The sequence below is a fragment of the Ranitomeya variabilis genome, chromosome 1 (genome assembly GCF_051348905.1).
Source record: "Ranitomeya variabilis isolate aRanVar5 chromosome 1, aRanVar5.hap1, whole genome shotgun sequence".
NCBI classification, from domain to species: Eukaryota; Metazoa; Chordata; class Amphibia; order Anura; family Dendrobatidae; genus Ranitomeya; species Ranitomeya variabilis.
The window spans coordinates 304,341,301-304,359,459 of NC_135232.1; the positions used below are offsets into that span (position 1 = coordinate 304,341,301).

The 18,159-nt window shown below is 43.1% G+C and overlaps 1 protein-coding gene across 1 annotated transcript in view; it reads right to left on the reverse strand.

Moving 5' to 3' along the window:
- Positions 1 to 4,943: 4,943 nt before the first annotated feature.
- The window catches only part of ISCU (iron-sulfur cluster assembly enzyme), a 32,886-nt gene continuing 19,670 nt past the window's right edge, over positions 4,944 to 18,159 (reverse strand). The window contains exon 5 of the mRNA XM_077296243.1: positions 4,944 to 6,485. Coding sequence (XP_077152358.1) covers positions 6,403 to 6,485 — 83 coding nt within the window. The 3' untranslated portion in view covers positions 4,944 to 6,402. The remainder of the gene's footprint in view (positions 6,486 to 18,159) is intronic.

The window sequence follows — 18,159 nt, forward strand, 5'->3', positions numbered from 1 at the left end:
TTAGCAAAGTCCAGTCTAGCCTTTTTATTCTTGATGCTTATGAGTGGCTTGCACCGTGCAGTGAACCCTCTGTATTTACTTTCATGCAGTCTTCTCTTTATGATAGATTTGGATATTGATACGCCGACCTCCGGGAGAGTGTTGGTCACTTGGTTGGCTGTTGTGAAGGGGTTTCTCTTCACCATGGAGATTATTCTGCGATCACCCACCACTGTTGTCTTCCGTGGGCACCCAGGTCTTTTTGCATTGATGAGATCACCAGTGCTTTCTTTCCTTCTCAGGATGTACCAAACTGTACATTTTGCCACTCCTAATATTGTAGCAATTTCTCGGATGGGTTTTTTCTCTGTTTTCACAGCTTAAGAATGGCTTGTTTCACCTTCATGGAGAGCACTTTTGACCGCATGTTTACTTCATAGGAAAACCTTCCAAATGCAAGCACCACACCTCAAATTAACTCCAGGCCTTTTATCTGCTTAGTTGAGAATGACATAATGAAGGGATTGCCCACACCTGTCCATGAAATAGCCTTGGAGTCAATTGTCCAATTACTTTTGGTCCCTTTAAAAAACAGGGTGGCACAGGTTAAGGAGCTGAAACTCCTAAACTCTTCATCCAATTTTAATATGGATACCCTCAAATGAAAGCTAAAAGTCTGAACTTCAACTGCATCTGAATCTGAGCTATGAAGGACAATGAACACTGCGCCTGCACCAGGCAGACACGCATAGCGCAGGCGCCGGATTTAAGAAGAAACCGCGCAGGGGGCGGCGACCACATCCCCAGAAGAGAAGAGTGACGGCTGTTGGGAGATTCACAGAGGAGGCTTTGGACCGCCTCCAGGTCTAAGGACAGGTATTTAGGGCAAATTTTAAAACGCTTTATTGAGGGAATAACTGAATCAAAAACTAAAAGAGCCACCTTGTTAGACTGCAGCATTACTGCTGCACAAGGTGGCTCTTTTAGTTTATAATGGCTGGAGGGGGTGACAGTGGCCCTTTAAGTTAAAACCAAGCACATAATTGTTTTCCTGTGAAATTTTCAATAAGTGTGGCTGACTTCAAAATGGCCACCATGGTCTCCACTGATTCTGAAATATTTCCCCCTTCCCACATACTAATGTGCCACAAACAGGAAGTTGATATCACCAACCATTCCCATTTTATTTAGGTGTATCCATATAAATGGCCCACCCTCTATAGATAGATCTATCAATAGATCACCGCGGCACTCGGACCGGAGCATTCAGCTACATAGAAATACATGCAGCCACACACTCCAGTCCCGTGTGCTGGCGGCAGTGCCAGTTATTCAGGTGCGAGTTTCTCACAAGTGTGACCCCGTCCTTCAACGCAATATGTTTAATTTGAAAAAAAAATAATTTTTTTTTTAAAAAAATGGCGTGGGATCCCATGCAATTTTCTGTGCCAGAGAGTGAAAGCCAGCGACTGGGGGCAGATGTTTATAGCCTAAGAAGGGGTTAATACCCATGGATCTTCCCAGACTATGAATATCAGCCCGCAGCTGTATATTTAGCCTTTACTGGCTATTAAAATATGTGGACCCCCACAAAAAAAACAACAATGTGGGATTCCCCTATAATTAACCCCTTTCTGCCATCGGACGGAATAGTACGTCCGATGGCAGATCCCCTGCTTTGATGCAGTCTCCGGCGGTGAGCCTGCATCAAAGCCAGGACATGTCAGCTGTTTTGTACAGCTGACATGTGCCCACAATAGCAGCGGGTGGAATCGCGAATCACCTGCCGCTATTAACTTGTTCAATGCCGCTGTCAAACGCTGACAGCGACATTTAACAAGGGCTTCCGGCAATCCTGCCGGAAATGCACGCACCAGTGACCCCCTGTCAAGTGATCAGGGGTCATCGGTGCGTTGGAATAACAACCAGAGGTCCTCTGAAGACCTCTATGGTTGTTGATGCCAGATTGCTGTGAGCGCCACCCTGTGGTCGGCGCTCATAGCAATGCTGTAATTTAGCTACATAGGAGAAATCTGAGCATTGCTCCTATGTAGCAGAGCCAATCAGGCTATGCAGCTTCTAGCCTCCCATGGAGGATATTGAAGCATGGCAACAGTTAAAAAAAAAAAAAAAAGTTTAAAAAAAAATATGAAAAAAATTAATATAAAAAGTTCAAATCACCCCCCTTTCGTCCCATTCAAAATACAATAGTAAAAAAAAAAACCTACACATATTTGGTATCGCTGCGTTCAGAGTTGCCCGATCTATGAAAAAAAAAAAAAAGAGAATTAACCTGATCACTAAACAGCGTAGTGAGAAAGAAAAAATTGCAAACGCCAGAATTACTTTTTTTTGTTGCCACAACATTGCATAAAAATGCAATAACGGGCGACCAAAAGAACATCTGCACCAAAACAGCATAATTAAAAACATCAGCTCGGGGTGCAAAAAATAAGCTCTCACCCAACCCCAGATCACGGAAAATGGAGACGCTACGAGTATTGGAAAATTGCGCTTTTTTTTTTTTTTTTTTTTTTTTTTTAGCAAAGTTTGGATTTTTTTTTCACCACTTACATAAAAAATAACCTAGACATGTTTGGAGTGTATGAACTCACCTGACCTGGAGAATCATAATGGCAGGTCAGTTTTAGCATGTAGTGAACCTAGCAAAAAAGCCAAACAAAAAAAACCAGTGTGAGATTGCACTTTTTTTGCAATTTCACAGCACTTGGAATTTTTTTCCCGATTTCTAGTACACGACATGGTAAAACCAATGGTGTCGTTCAAAAGTACAACTCGTCCCACAAAAAAAATATGCCGCGATATCCATCTGCGCACGCGCGGCATCCCGCGGCCATTTTCCTGAAGCCGCGGCCAGCAGAGCGCCGCTTCTGCGCACGCGCGGCCAAAGGAAGATGGCCGCGCCCACCGATCACCAATGAAAACGAACAGCGCGCTCTTTTAAATCCCCTGGCAGAGGATTCAGGACTTTGGGCATGCGCACACCACTACGCCACCAACGGAAAACTACGCAAAATCTGGGGGAAGACAAGACGCCCTTTTGACCAGACCAGCCTGATTGACAGGCGAAAACGGAGACTTTGCAAAGGTATTTCGGCAACTTAGGTGGGTAATAAACGCATAACAAACACACTAATGTAACGCCCACCTCTGCCCCTATTTAACGCTATTTTTATCCCATCTTCCAAAAACGTGGTGACAGGTTCCCTTTAAATGGTTCAATGGTCGCAAATGAATGAAAACCTTATTAAGGAGCCCATATATTCGCTCCACAAGAAGTTCCCGCCTCTAATCTTTCAAATAGAGGCCCTGCTAGTGTCTTGTTTTTGTAGGTTTGTATCAAACAGGTGCGCGAGCCTAGCCTTAAAAACAACTAAGCGGGTTCTTCTACATTGGGTCTTCTCAACGTTTTGGGGAGACTTACCCAGTGATTGTTGATCCGAGGAGGCGGAGAGAAATGTGGGTACTTCCGCTTTTGAGGCAACGGCTGACTAAAGGACATTTCCACCGACTGTATGGTTCTCTACGCAGCCATCCAGACAAGTTTTATGAGTACTGTCGGATGAGTCTCTACATTTGACCTTCTCTTGGAGGCTGTGCAACCTGGCCTCACCTTCAAGGACACAAAGATGCACAAATGTATTTTGGCAGTGTCACAAGACACTGTTGCTTTGACAGTGAAACGCATTTTGGAATGGTGTGAGGGGAACTGTGGTGTGTCTCCTTAGGAATCCCTAAATTCCCTTTCTCTTCCACCTCTGAGCACCTTTGACTACTGAGGTTCAGACGAAGGTCCTTACCAGGATCGAAAACACATAGTAATGGATGCATAATAAAAGGAACTTTCATCTCAGATCAAAACATTTTCTGAGTGCCAAGTTTGTTTTGAATTTTCAAATATGACAATATTATATGCTGTGTGATCATGTACCACAAAATGCCAACTTCTCATCATGCGATCTGAAGGATCCAGTAGACTAAGGAACAAGCAATGGGCAGCAAAAGGCTCAATACTGACAGGACCCTTCTCCCCAGTAGTAGCACATTGGATATCTGCAGAGCCTGTCCATGAACAGACCAGGAACATTAGTATTGGGGTAAGAGAACTGCTCCACAGCACAGGCTGTGACATTGTAGGGAGAAGAACCTCCTAACCATAGCCAACATGACAATGGAGATGGGCAGAGAGATTTTAGCCTCATCTTCAATTTCTTCTTGCGCTCCTGATATGGAGATGTTTGGAAAACACAAAATGAATAGAATGTTTACACAATTATTTACTTGTGCTACTAAACTTACAAATACTAGGATATTGAAAACTTGATCAGTATTGAATTGTGGTCACCAATACAGTGATTTATTATTTATCTAAAAGGTACACACATCCCATAACATAGTTGGGTTTAATATACAGGGCACTCCATTTGTGATTAATTTGATATTGATAACTTGAAGACCATGGGTGAAGATTAGTGATGAGCGAATAGCATTGTTGATCGGGTCTCCCAGAGCACACTCGGGTGATCTCCGAGTATTTGATAGTACTCAAAGATTTAGTTTTAGTCTAATCAGCTGCATGATTTACAGCTGCTGGACAGACTGAATACATGTGGGAATTCCCTAACAAACAGGCATTCCTCACAGGTATTCAGCCTGTCTAGCAGCTGTAAATCATGCAGCTGCAGTGACGAAAACAATCTCTGAGCACTAACAAATACTCGGAGATCACCCGAGCGTGCTCTGGGAAAACCCGAGCAACGAGTATACTCGCTCATCACTAGTGAAGATATGTAGATCATTTTGTCCCTCCCTCCCATATGTAAAATTTGTGCTTAAAACCACTAAAGAATTGTCATGAACCCATGTAGTAAAGAATGTGTTCGGCTGTGTTCACATCTTCATAGAAGCCTCCATAGCGGCTAAAAGAATTTCAAAACTAAAAATTGATTTTACATTTTTTTTTTAATATGAAATATATACAGTAAGGAAAAGCAGGTGATCAATTTTCCTTGCTTATACTATACACTACATATAAAACTACGAAGCCCCTTTTCGTCTGCAAGAAAAAAAATTATATATATTTCAGTTTTCACTTTGGATCAACAGCTTCTTTAGAGTCCACATCTGTCTCCGAAAATAATAATGAAGAAAAAGAAAAACAAACCTCACACAATCTCAGACCACAACACTTGTGACATCTAAAGTAAGAAAGGAAGATGTATTTCAGATGAAAGCAAATCTTGTGTAGAAAATCACATGGCAATGTTAATGTGCTTTCAATTATCTCCAATTATCCACGAAAAAAAGTAATCCAAATCAGCTTTGTGCCTTCCTTTAAGGTCTGCAGTAAGCTATCATTTGTGAGCCTAGTCCATCGCAGGCTCTTTTTGGTATATATAGGTCTACAACTAACTCTCTAGAGTTTAATCACTTTCCGTAGTTTTCGCTCCCATGTTATTCTAATGTACATGTTACGTACATAGAACTTAGCTTCTTACACAGAGATATTAAGTTCTCATGTACTCCACATCCATAGAGTGTGCAGCACATGAGAACATAAAATATTAATACTGGTTTAATGTGACTATTTGTAACATTAAAAAAAAACTACATACCAAAAAGTAAGGGAGGAGGTGGAGGACCTGTCCACTTGCGAGGAAAACGGACGAGTGCAATCCGATAAAAAATCGGATTGCACTCGGACCAATGTTATTCAATAGGTGTCTTTTCATTTGCGTTTTTTTTCTCAGCCAAAATCGGACTGAGAAAAAAATCGCAGCATGCTGCGAGTCTCGGACGAGACTCGCCAATGCAAGTCAATGGGTGCGAGAAAAAAAAACGCATGGAATACGGACCATCCGTATTCCATCCGTTTTATACGGATACCTTACCATTCTGTGGCATAGAACACTGTAAATGGTCCTGTAAATGACTGTATAAAAATAGTTGCAGAGAAAAAAAACGGATTGCATACGGATCTCATACGGATGGTGCGATTAAAAATCGCATTGCACTCGCATGACAAACGCATGACAATCGCATACTCTGCATCCGTTTTTTCGGTCCAGATTACGGACCGTTTTTTCTCTTGCAAGTGGAAATGAGCCCTTAAGATGCATATTCACAAGTAGTTGCAGCGTTTTTACACACACATTGTATACTACTGTTTTTGAACAGAATCAGTACACTCAGGTCACAATCAAGACCAATACTCAAGACTTATTCTAAGAGTATGCTTTGCAAACGGACAGAAATCACAGTTACAGAGAGAACATTCACACAGTTGGACAAGCTGCTGTATTATTGTGCGCATTATCAAGTCTGCTGTTCTAATGGTAAAAGGCATGCCCTATATCCTAAGAGAACGGCATTACAAAGTGTCAAGATGGGTGACCGGATAGACTAGCCGCTGGCTGCTGCCTCCTCCTTGTCTTGCTTCAGTCTGTAGTCCGCCAAGGCAGCTCTGATTGCATCTTCCGCTAGCACTGGAGAAAAAAAAAAAAAAAAGTGATACATCTAAACACAGAGGACCACTGGTCCAACACTTGTGGGTTTTTTTTTACCAAATGTGTGAATGTTGCTAGTAATTTTTGTTACAGTGTCATTAAACATTTTGTATTATTTTACAGTTAGAGGTTCTGTTTCCTGCACTTTTCTGGCTACTGAGTTAACTGAGAATCCATCAGCCAGCTTGTTCTGCGATATTCACCTGTCCCCGTTCCACTGCCACGCACCGCTGTGTCTTCCGGGTCTCTGCAGTGACTGTTCAGGCAGACGGCACGCACTAACCAAGTCATCGCACCCTCTGACCTAAACGTCACAGCCAGAGGACACAGCCCAGCGGTGGAACGGGGACAGGTGAATGAACAGGGACATGGCTCACCCTCCCCGTCACACTCACCCACTCCTGGCGCGGTCTCTCTGTATGTTCCTGCTTCTCCTATGGTCTTAGGCGCACGCCGGTAGCTTGTTCCTGTGTTCAGCGGTCACGTGGTACCGCTCATTAAAGTAATGAATATGCGCTCCACGCCAACGGGAGTGGAGTCGCGTCCATATTCAATACTTCAACGAGCGGTACCACGTGACCGCTGAACACAGAAGAGCTGCAAGAACCGGAGACCATCGGAGAAGCAGGGACGTGCAGAGACCGCGCCGGGAGTAGGTGAGAATGATGTGACAGCCGCCACTCCTGCCGCTCCCCCGTCGACCCCCTGGGACAATGACTTGAGTATAAGCCGAGAGGGGCACTTTTAGCCTAAAAAAAAAAAAAAATGGGATGAAAATCTCAGCTTATACTCGAGTATATACGGTAATTACAAACTATCAAACCAAGCTCACTGATGTCTATATGGGCATGCAGGTAAATAGGAATCTGAATATAAAGATACTTTGATAACTCCCCCCTTCATGCATAATAAGCCTTGGAGGCAGAATCTTATGCAGATCAGTGTCCGGACCATAGACAGCTCATTTACATACATTAAAAACATGGATTTCTCTGTAATAAACACATTGGATGGTAGATATCAAGGTATCATTTTATTCAGCTTCCCATGACATACATGCCCACACGGCTTAGGAGGATTGATCCTAGTGACAAGATTCCATCTAAAGATTAAATCACAGAAACCAACTGTTGCTATGAAGCACAGTGAAAATTCTGCATACCATGCAATACGGCGTCCCCAGATGCAGCATAATCTGATCCAAGAGTGGACTTTTTCCCCTTAATCCCTTCAGAACCTTTGATGTAGGCTTGCATCTTTCCTGGCAGATAATGGCTGATTTAATCAGCCATCATATGTCTTTAACAGGTGCAGGTGTATCAAAACTTCGCTCACGGGTTTTAACCTGTAAATGCTTCTGTTAATCTCTGTCGAGCGCTGGCAGAGAATGCATCATTCTATGACGTGATCATGTGGCACCAATGGGTTGACATGACAGCCGGAGGTCTGCTGAAGACCTCTGTGCTTGTCATGATGATTCTCCTATGAAGGCCAGCCTGTAGCTGGCGTGCATAGGAGATCATGATTTTAATTATACGTAGCAGTGCTAATGCACTGCTATGTATAGTGCAAGCAATCACGGTAGCTTCGAATTCCAAGGGTACTATTAAATACTGTAAAAACAAAACTGAAAGATGAACTGGAGTACAAGTTGGTATACATGCAACGTGTAGGAGAAAGTTCACACTGGCCATTAAACAGACAAAATCCAAAATTAATATGCATATATACCCTGCTATAGTAAAAAGAAATATAAATAGCAGTGCACTTAGTAACCACAGCTTTTAATCAAAAAAGCGTAAAAAGTCATCCCAAGAACCAAGGTGAACCCAAGTGAGATGGCCCCTAACCTCTGGCGCCAAGCTGTATCCAACTGTTACACCTTGATGCTGAAGAGATGGCTTGCACACTATATATATTTTTTTTTAATAAACGGTTTACTAAGTACCTTGTTATTTATATGAACTATTGCTTTTTACTTCATTTTTTTTAGCTCAGGTTTGTTTAACCCCTTCACCCCCAAGGGTGGTTTGCACGTTAATGACCGGGCCAATTTTTACAATTCTGACCACTGTCCCTTTATGAGGCTATAACTCTGGAACGCTTTGACGGATCTTGGCGATTCTGACATTGTTTTCTCGTGACATATTGTACTTCATGTTAAAGGTAAAATTTATTCGATATAACTTGCGTTTATTTGTGAAAAAAATGGAAATTTGGCGAAAATTTTGAAAATTTTGCAATTTTCCAACTTTGAATTTTTGTGCCCTTAAATCACAGACATATGTCACGCAAAATACTTAATAAGTAACATTTCCCACATGTCTACTTTACATCAGTACAATTTTGGAACCAAAATTTTTTTTTGTGACGGAGTTATAAGGGTTAAAAGTTGACCAGCAATTTCTCATTTTTACACCACCATTTTTTTTTAGGGACCACATCTCATTTGAAGTCATTTTGAGGGGTCTATATGATAGAAAATACTCAAGTGTGACACCATTCTAAAAACTGCACCCCTCAAGGTGCTCAAAACCACATTCAAGAAGTTTATTAACCCTTCAGGTGTTTCACAGGAATTTTTGGAATGTTTAAATAAAAATGAACATTTAACTTTTTTTCACACAAAATTTATTTCAGCTCCAATTTGTTTTATTTTACCAAGGGTAACAGGAGAAAATGGACCCCCAAAGTTGTTGTACAATTTGTCCTGAGTACGATGATACCCCATATGTGGGTGTAAACCATTGTTTAGGCGCATGGCAGAGCTTGGAAGGGAAGGAGTGCCATTTGACTTTTCAATGCAAAATTGACTGGAATTGAGATGGGACGCCATGTTGCGTTTGGAGAGCCCCTGATGTGCCTAAACATTGAAACTCCCTACAAGTGACACCATTTTGGAAAGTAGACCCCCTAAGGAACTTATCTAGATGTGTGGTGAGCACTTTGACCCACCAAGTGCTTCACAGAAGTTTATAATGCAGAGCCGTAAAAATAAAAAATCATATTTTTTCACAAAAATGATCTTTTCGCCCCCAATTTTTTATTTTCCCAAGGGTAAGAGAAGAAATTGGACCCCAAAAAATGTTGTGCAATTTGTCCTGAGTACGCTGATACCCCATATGTGGGTGTAAACCATTGTTTGGGCGCATGGCAGAGCTTGGAAGGGAAGGAGCGCCATTTGACTTTTCAATGCAAAATTGACTGGAATTGAGATGGGACGCCATGTTGCGTTTGGAGAGCCCCTGATGTGCCTAAACATTGAAACTCCCTACAAGTGACACCATTTTGGAAAGTAGACCCCCTAAGGAACTTATCTAGATGTGTTTTGAGAGCTTTGAACCCCCAAGTGTTTCACTACAGATTATAACGCAGAGCCGTGAAAATAATTTTTTTTTTTTTTCTCAAAAATGATTTTTTAGCCCCCAGCTTTGTATTTTTACAAGGGTAACAGAATAAATTGGACCCCAAAATTTGTTTTCCAATTTGTCCTGAGTACGCTGATACCCCATATGTCGGGGGGAACCACTGTTTGGGCGCATGACAGAGCTCAGAAGGGAAGGAGCGCCATTTGGAATGCAGCCTTAAATGGATTGGTCTGCAGGCGTCACGTTGCATTTGCAGAGCCCCTGATGTACCCAAACAGTACAAACCCCCCACAAGTGACCCCATATTGGAAACTAGACCTCCCAAGGAACTTATCTAGATGTGTTGTGAGAACTTTGAACCCCCAAGTGTTTCACTACAGTTTATAATGCAGAGCCGTGAAAATAAAACATCTTTTTTTTCCCACAAAAATGATTTTTAGCCCCCCAAATTTTTATTTTCCTAAGGATAACAAGAGAACTTGGACCCCAGAAGTTGTTGTTCAATTTGTCCCGAGTACGCTGATAACACATATGTTGGGGTAAACCCCTTTTTGGGCGCACGGGAGAGCTCGGAAGGGAAGGAGCACTGTTTTACTTTTTCAACGCAGAATTGGCTGGAATTGAGATTGGACGCCATGTCGCGCTTGGAGAGCCCCTGATGTGCCTGGACAGTGGAAACCCCCCAATTCTACCTGAAACCCTAACCCAAACACACCCCTAACCCTAATCCCAACGGTAACCCTAACCACACCCCTAGCCCTGACACACCCATAATTCTAATCCCAACCCTAATCCAAACGTAAATGTAATCCAAACCCTAACCCTAACTTTAGCCCCAACCCTAACTTTAGCCCCAACCCTAACTTTACCTCCAACCCTAGCCCTAACCCTAACCCTACCCCTACCCCTAACCGTGACTGAAATACGTGGCACTGAAATACGTGGCACTGAAATACGTGGCACTTAAATAAGTGGCACTGAAATATGTGATATGTGGCACTTAAATACGTGGCACTGAAATACGTGGCACTGAAATACGTGGCACTGAAATACGTGGCACTGAAATACGTGGCACTGAAATACGTGGCACTGAAATATGTGATACGTGGCACTTAAATACGTGGCACTGAAACACGTGTCACTGAAATACGTGATACGTGGCACTGAAATACGTGGCACTGAAATACGTGCAACTGAAATACGTGGTACTAAAATATGTGGCACTGAAATACGTGATACGTGGCACTGAAATACGTGGCACTGAAACACGTGGCACTGAAATACGTGATACGTGGCACTGAAATACGTGGCACTGAAATACGTGGCACTGAAATACGTGGCACTGAAATACGTGGCACTGAAATACGTGGCACTGAAATACGTGGCACTATTACTGTCAGAAAATGTTCATTAAACGGTTAGGGGTGAGGTTAGGGGTAGAGTTAGGGTTAGGGTTTGGATCCCTTTATCACCTTGATGGTGGTGGGTGGCTTTTCAGTGTGTTTTCTGTTTTTTTCGATAAAAATGCATGCGTTTTTAACGCAAACAAACGCATGTGCTTAAAAACGCAAGAAAATACTGAAGGTTGTATTTCTGAAAATGAACGCATGCAGAAAAAAACCGCATGCGTTTGAAAACGCGACCAAACGCGTACAAAAAAACCGCATGCGTTTTCAATGTTAAATATAGGGAAAAAACGCATGCGTTTTTTTGTGCAAAAAACGCTGCAGACAAAAACGGAAGTGTGAAACCAGCGACGCTTTTTATAGCAAAAAAGTTTTTGCGTCTCCACATTTTGAGACCTATAATTTTTCCACATTTGCTCCACAGAGTCATGTGAGGTCTTGTTTTTTGCGGGACGAGTTGACGTTTTTATTGGTAACATTTTCGGACACGTGACCGTTTTTGATCGCTTTTTATTCCGATTTTTGTGAGGCAGAATGACCAAAAACCTGCTATTCATGAATTTCTTTTGGGAGAGGCGTTTATACCGTTCCGGGTTTGGTAAAATTGATAAAGCAGTTTTATTCGTCGGGTCAGTACGATTACAGCGATATCTCATTTATATCATTTTTTTTATGTTTTGGCGCTTTTATACGATAAAAACTATTTTATAGAAAAAATAATTATTTTGGTATCGCTTTATTCTCAGGACTATAACTTTTTTATTTTTTTGCTGATGATGCTGTATGGCGGCTTGTTTTTTGCGGGACAAGATGACGTTTTCAGCGGTACCATGGATATTTATATCAGTCTTTTTGATCGCGTGTTATTCCACTTTTTGTTCGGCGGTATGATAATAAAGCGTTGTTTTTTGCCTCGTTTTTTTTTTTTTTTTCTTACGGTGTTTACTGAAGGGGTTAACTAGTGTGGCAGTTTTATAGGTTGGGTCGTTACGGACGTGGCGATACTAAATATGTGTACTTTTATTGTTTTGTTTTTTTTATTTAGATAAAGAAATGTATTTATGGGAATAATATATTTTTTTTTTTTTCATTATTTTGGAATATTTTTTTTTTTTTTTTTTTTTTTTTTTTTTTTTTTTTACACATTTGGAAATTTTTTTTTTAACTTTTTTACTTTGCCCCAGGGGGGGACAATACAGATCGGTGATCTGTCAGTTTGCATAGCACTCTGACAGATCACCGATCTGCGAGAAGTGCAGGCTGCTTCACAGTGCCTGCTCTGAGCAGGCGTCTGTGAAGCCACCTCCCTCCCTGCAGGACCCGGATCCGCGGCCATCTTGGATCCGGGTCTGGAGCAGGCAGGGAGGGAGGTAAGACCCTCTCAGCAACGCGATCACATCGCGTTGCTGCGGGGGGCTCAGGGAAGCCCGCAGGGAGCCCCCTCCCTGCGCGATGCTTCCCTGCACCGCCGGCACATCGCGATCATGTTTGATCGCGGTGTGCCGGGGGTTAATGTGCCGGGGGCGGTCCGTGACCGCTCCTGGCACATAGTGCCGGATGTCAGCTGCGATATGCAGCCGACACCCGGCCGCGATCGGCCGCGCTCCCCCCGTGAGCGCGGCCGATCGGCTATGACGTACTATCCCGTCGGCGGTCATACGGGCCCACCCCACCTCGACGGGATAGTACGTCAAATGTCGGGAAGGGGTTAAACAGTCCAAAGTTAAAAAGGTTTTAAAATATGATGGGGGAGGTGCGGGGGGGGGGGGGGGGGGGGGGGGGGACTAAAGAAATTGAAAATCCGACTGCTACTTAGGCTGGGTTCACATTACGTTAGTGGCGTCCGTTAAACGGACTACGTTACACAGCGGCATAACGCGGTGTAACGTAGCCTGTTAACGCCGCCATTGACTCCAATGTCGAACGCATCACTAGCGCACGCCCACAATGGGCGTGCGCTAGCCATGTGCCATCATTGAGTGACGGACCCCGAGACTGCAGCGTTTCCGTGTCCGTCACTGCTAGCGCAGATAGAGCTAGCAGATGCTCTATCTGCGCTAGCGATGTGACAAGTCGGCACTTGCGTTAACAGCAGCCCGTTAGCGTATGTGTTGAACGGGCTGCTGTTAACGCAGTTTGAACCTAGCCTTACGTTTTTTTTTGGCCACCGCTACATTGCAATAGAACTCAATAAGAGGAGATCAAAAAGTCATATCTACCCAAAAAGGTATTAGAAAAAATGTCAGCGCAGTGAGCAAAAAAGTGAGACCTCACACCGCCCCATATTCTGGAAAAACAAAACGTAATTTTTTTAACACAAATTTCTGATTTTTTTTCTTCACTATTCAAATAATATTAATAATAATAATAATAATAATAACCTATACATATTTGGTGTGTGCATATTTGTACTTACCTGGAGAATCATATTGTCAGGTCCGTATTACCATACAGTGAACATGGTAAATAAAAAACCCAAAAAACAACTTGTAACTTGTAATTTTTCCCCCGCTTTCCAGTGCATCAAATTATAAAATTAGGTAATTCAAAAGTACAATTTGTCCCGCAAAACACAAGCCTTTATACGGCTGTGTAACATCGTAAGGCTGAAAAAAGACATTTGTCCATCCAGTTCAGCCTATATCCCGTCAGAATAAATCCCCAGATCTAGGTCCTTCTAAAGAATTTGATAACTCTAAGATAGAATACTGTTACGCTCCAGGAAGACATCCAGGCCTCTCCTGAACCCCTCGACTGAGTTCGCCATCACCACCTCCTCAGGCAAGCAATTCCAGATTCTCACTGCCCTAACAGTAAAGAATCCTCTTCTATGCTGGTGGAAAAAACTTCTCTCCTCCAGATGCAGAGAATGCCCCCTTGTGACCGTCACCTTCCTTGGTATAAACAGATCCTCGGAGAGATTTCTTTTGTCCCCTTATATACTTACTAGATGGTGGCCCGATTCTAATGCATGGGGTATTCTAGAATATGTGCCTACAACACTGCCCACGCAGCCTACAACACTGCCCACGCAGCCTACAACACTGCCCACGCAGCCTACAGCAGTGTGGGCACCATATCCCTGTTAAAAAAAAAAAAAAGAATTAAAATAAAAAATAGTTATATACTCATCCTCCGGCGTCCAGCGAAGCTGTCCCGATGCGCGCGGCTGCCGCCAGCTTCCGTTCCCAGAGATGCATTGCGAAATTACCCAGATGACTTAGCGGTCTCACGAGACCGCTAAGTCTTCTGGGTAATTTCGCAATGCATCACTGGGAACGGAAGCTGGCGGCAGCCGCGCGGGCATCGGCGGACGACAGAAGGTGAGAAGAGCAGGTTTTAAACTTTTTTTTATTATTTTTAACATCAGATCTTTTTACTATTGATGCTGCATTGGCATCATCAATAGTAAAAAGTTGGTCACACAGGGTTATTAGCAGCGTTAACGGAGTGCGTTACACCGCGGCATAACGTGGTCCGTTAACGCTGCCATTAACCCTGTGTGAGCGCTGACTGGAGGGGAGTATGGAGCGGCCATTTTGCCGCCGGACTGTGCCCGTCGCTGATTGGTCGCGGCAATACAGCCACGACTAATCAGCGACTTGGGATTTCCGTTACAGACAGACGGAAGTGACCCTTAAATTATATAGTAGATGCTTGTTGGTTACAAGCCCTCAAAAGGTGAATGGGAAAGTTGGCAAAATGAGTATGGTCAGTGCTTATAAGCAATGGGTAAAGAGCTTGTTAAGAAGGATAGTACCACCTGCAGGTCATTCTTAGGAATGACATCCTATAGAGGTACATAAATTTATTTTTATAATTTCTGTTAAAGAGAGACAGACTCTCTGTGTTTTGGGGCGGCCTATGGACTTGTCTTTCCTTGGTTTCTCTGGCTTAGAACAGGAAGATAAGATTCTGCCTACAGTCCGGCCACGGAGCACGGGCATATCATTAACTGCAACCTTTTAACATTGCTTACACAAGACTGATTTCTTCACCCCAGATATCATTTTAATCAGTGTAACACCGCCAACCTGACAGTGTCTGTAGTTTACTTGGCAAAATCCTGTTGACAGGTTCGCTTTAAGGAGGATAATTGTCCTACTCTACATTAAAGGCGGGAGTTCCATTTTTGACATATGGAGCCATAATTTCTCAATCTTTACTGGACATGGTAACAGCTGTTTAGGAGGAACACCGCTCCACCATCCTTCGCCAAGAGAAAGCATCTCTTTAGGATTAGAATGCATGAACATTACACAAAATGGTTGCTTCTTATGCCCCTTCTACAAAACAGAACAGACTGCTGACAGAGGGTCTTATAACAGACATTCTGGGTCCACTGGGGTAAATCTACTAAATCTCTGGCATGTATTAACAGTGTGGAGTTAACCTCTTCCCTCAATTCATGGTGCTTCCGAGTCTGGAAAAAATGAGGCGGGAAGGGGCAATGGCAACTAAACAATCACCAGACCAGGACCGTGGTAGCTTCGAGGGCCCCACCAAGTGTCTTTAATTATTAATAAAAATTGTCTGCTGTGGCCATCCTTATCCAAAGACTAATTGTTGTGGCTTGTCCTTTATTCTGAGACAGGGGGAGGGAATGCCGGGAGAAAGGGTAGGTGTGTTGGGTTGAAAAGTCAACCTTTCCAGAGTCATGTGTATCCAGACCTCTTAATGCACCCCATGATCCTTTTTGCCTTGGCAGCCGCTGCCCGCTCCAGGTAAGTTTATCATCTAGGATCCCCAAAGTCCTTCCCCATGTCAGATTTACCCAGTGTGGGCAGAAAAATAAAATAAGTTATGGCTCTTACAAGAAGGGGAGTAAAACTAAAACACGGAAAATCATCTGGGGGTGAAGGACTCTAGGAAAAATGTACATAAAAAAATAAATAAATAAAGTCCAAAGAGACTAGCAAAAAACACTGAAATACATGTGACTTTGTGCCATATTTTCCATTTAAAACTGTGTGAAGCTACCACCCTACCCGTTTACTAAGCCTTATTAGACTCAAAATTACATAAGGTTGGTCCTTCTCAGACGCGATTTAGTAACTGATGCTTCATACTTATTATATACTTAGAGATTCTTCACACGTTTTTTTTTTTCCTACAGCGTGTTTCTTCTGCGAGTCTCTGCCGTGAAAAAAACAAGTTTCATTGTACCAACGAAATCAAAGATTTCTGAAATCTCAAGAACATGCTGCTCGTTTTTTTCCTATGAAGTTTAGCAACATTTTCCACCCATTCAAATGGAAAAAATATTAAAAAAATTGTCAAAAATGCAGCGTTTTTTTCCTGCCAAGAGACATGTTTTTGATGGAGAAATGTCTGCAGCAAGTACTTAGTGTGTGCACATGCCCTTAAGGTAGTAGAAATCCGTTCCCCATGTACTGACCTCCAGGCACATCACAGCCTTATGCTTTATACACAATCTAATGAGAAGAGGCAGAGATACAGGACGGAGAACAGTAGACTCTGTAGCCAAACTGCAGTCACAGATCACAGCTCTGCATCACAATGTGGTCCATCTCTGATACCTTTATCCCCTACTTCGCCTATTTTTCCTGCTTCCGACACAATACATTTAAATAGACGACTGTTCACTTAGGACCCAATGTATCCCACCCTTTGAGAATGACAAATGCCATTGCCATAATATAATAAAGGTTACCCTTAGTCAATGGTTTTTTGATGTTATGCCTGATGAGCATGGATGTGACATTAAGATAGACATCTCTCTCTCTCTCTCTGTGTTTTTTTCCAGCTTCCAATACACTTGTCAGCTCACTTATTGTTCATGGGAGAGGAAGTAAAGGTACCTTCACACTCAGCAACTTTACAACGAGAACGACAGCGATCCGTGACGTTGCAGCGTCCTGGATAGTGATCTCGTTGTGTTTAACACGCAGCAGCGATAAGGATCCCGCTGTGATATCGCTGGTCAGAGCTAGAAGTCCAGAACTTTATTTCGTCGCTGATGACCCGCTGTCATCGCTGGATCGGCGTGTGTGACGCCGATCCAGCGATGTGTTCACTTGTAACAGGGTAAATATCGGGTTACTAAGCGCAGGGCCGCGCTTAGTAACCCGATATTTACCCTGGTTACCATTGTAAAAGTAAAAAAAAAAAAAAACACTACATACTTACATTCTGTGACGTCACCGCTGTTACTGCCGGTGCTGACACATTCAGTGCAGGGAAGCTCTCGGCAGCAGCGCGCCATCAGAATGTGAGTATGTAGTGGGTTTTTTTTTTTACTTTTACAATGGTAACCAGGGTAAATATCGGGTTACTAAGCGCGGCCCTGCACTTAGTAACCCGATGTTTACCCTGGTTACCCGGGTGCTGCAGGGGGACTTCGGCATCGTTGAAGACAGTTTCAACGATGCAGAAGTCGGTCCCCTGATCGTTGGTCGCTGGAGAGAGCTGTCTGTGTGACAGCTCCCCAGCGACCACACAACGACTTACCAACAATCACGGCCAGGTCGCATCGCTGGTCGTGATCGTTGGTGGATGATACAAAGATACTACAGCTTACTTAGGGTACCAGAAGGACATTTCTGCCAGATGAGAAAAGGTAAGAGTGAAATGGCGGCTCTCACTTATAGAAAACTAGATGGTAGCCCGATTCTAACGCATCGGGTATTCTAGAATATGTATGTAGTTTATTTATGAAGATTTTAGAATAATACATTTAATACACAGGACTGCGCCTGTCGCTGATTGTTCGCAGCCGGCCACGTAGTATATTGCACAGCCCACGTAGTATATTGCACAGCCCACGTAGTATATTGCACAGCCCACGTAGTATATTGCACAACCCACGTAGTATATAGCACAGCCCACGTAGTACATCCCCTTTCTGACCTTGGATGG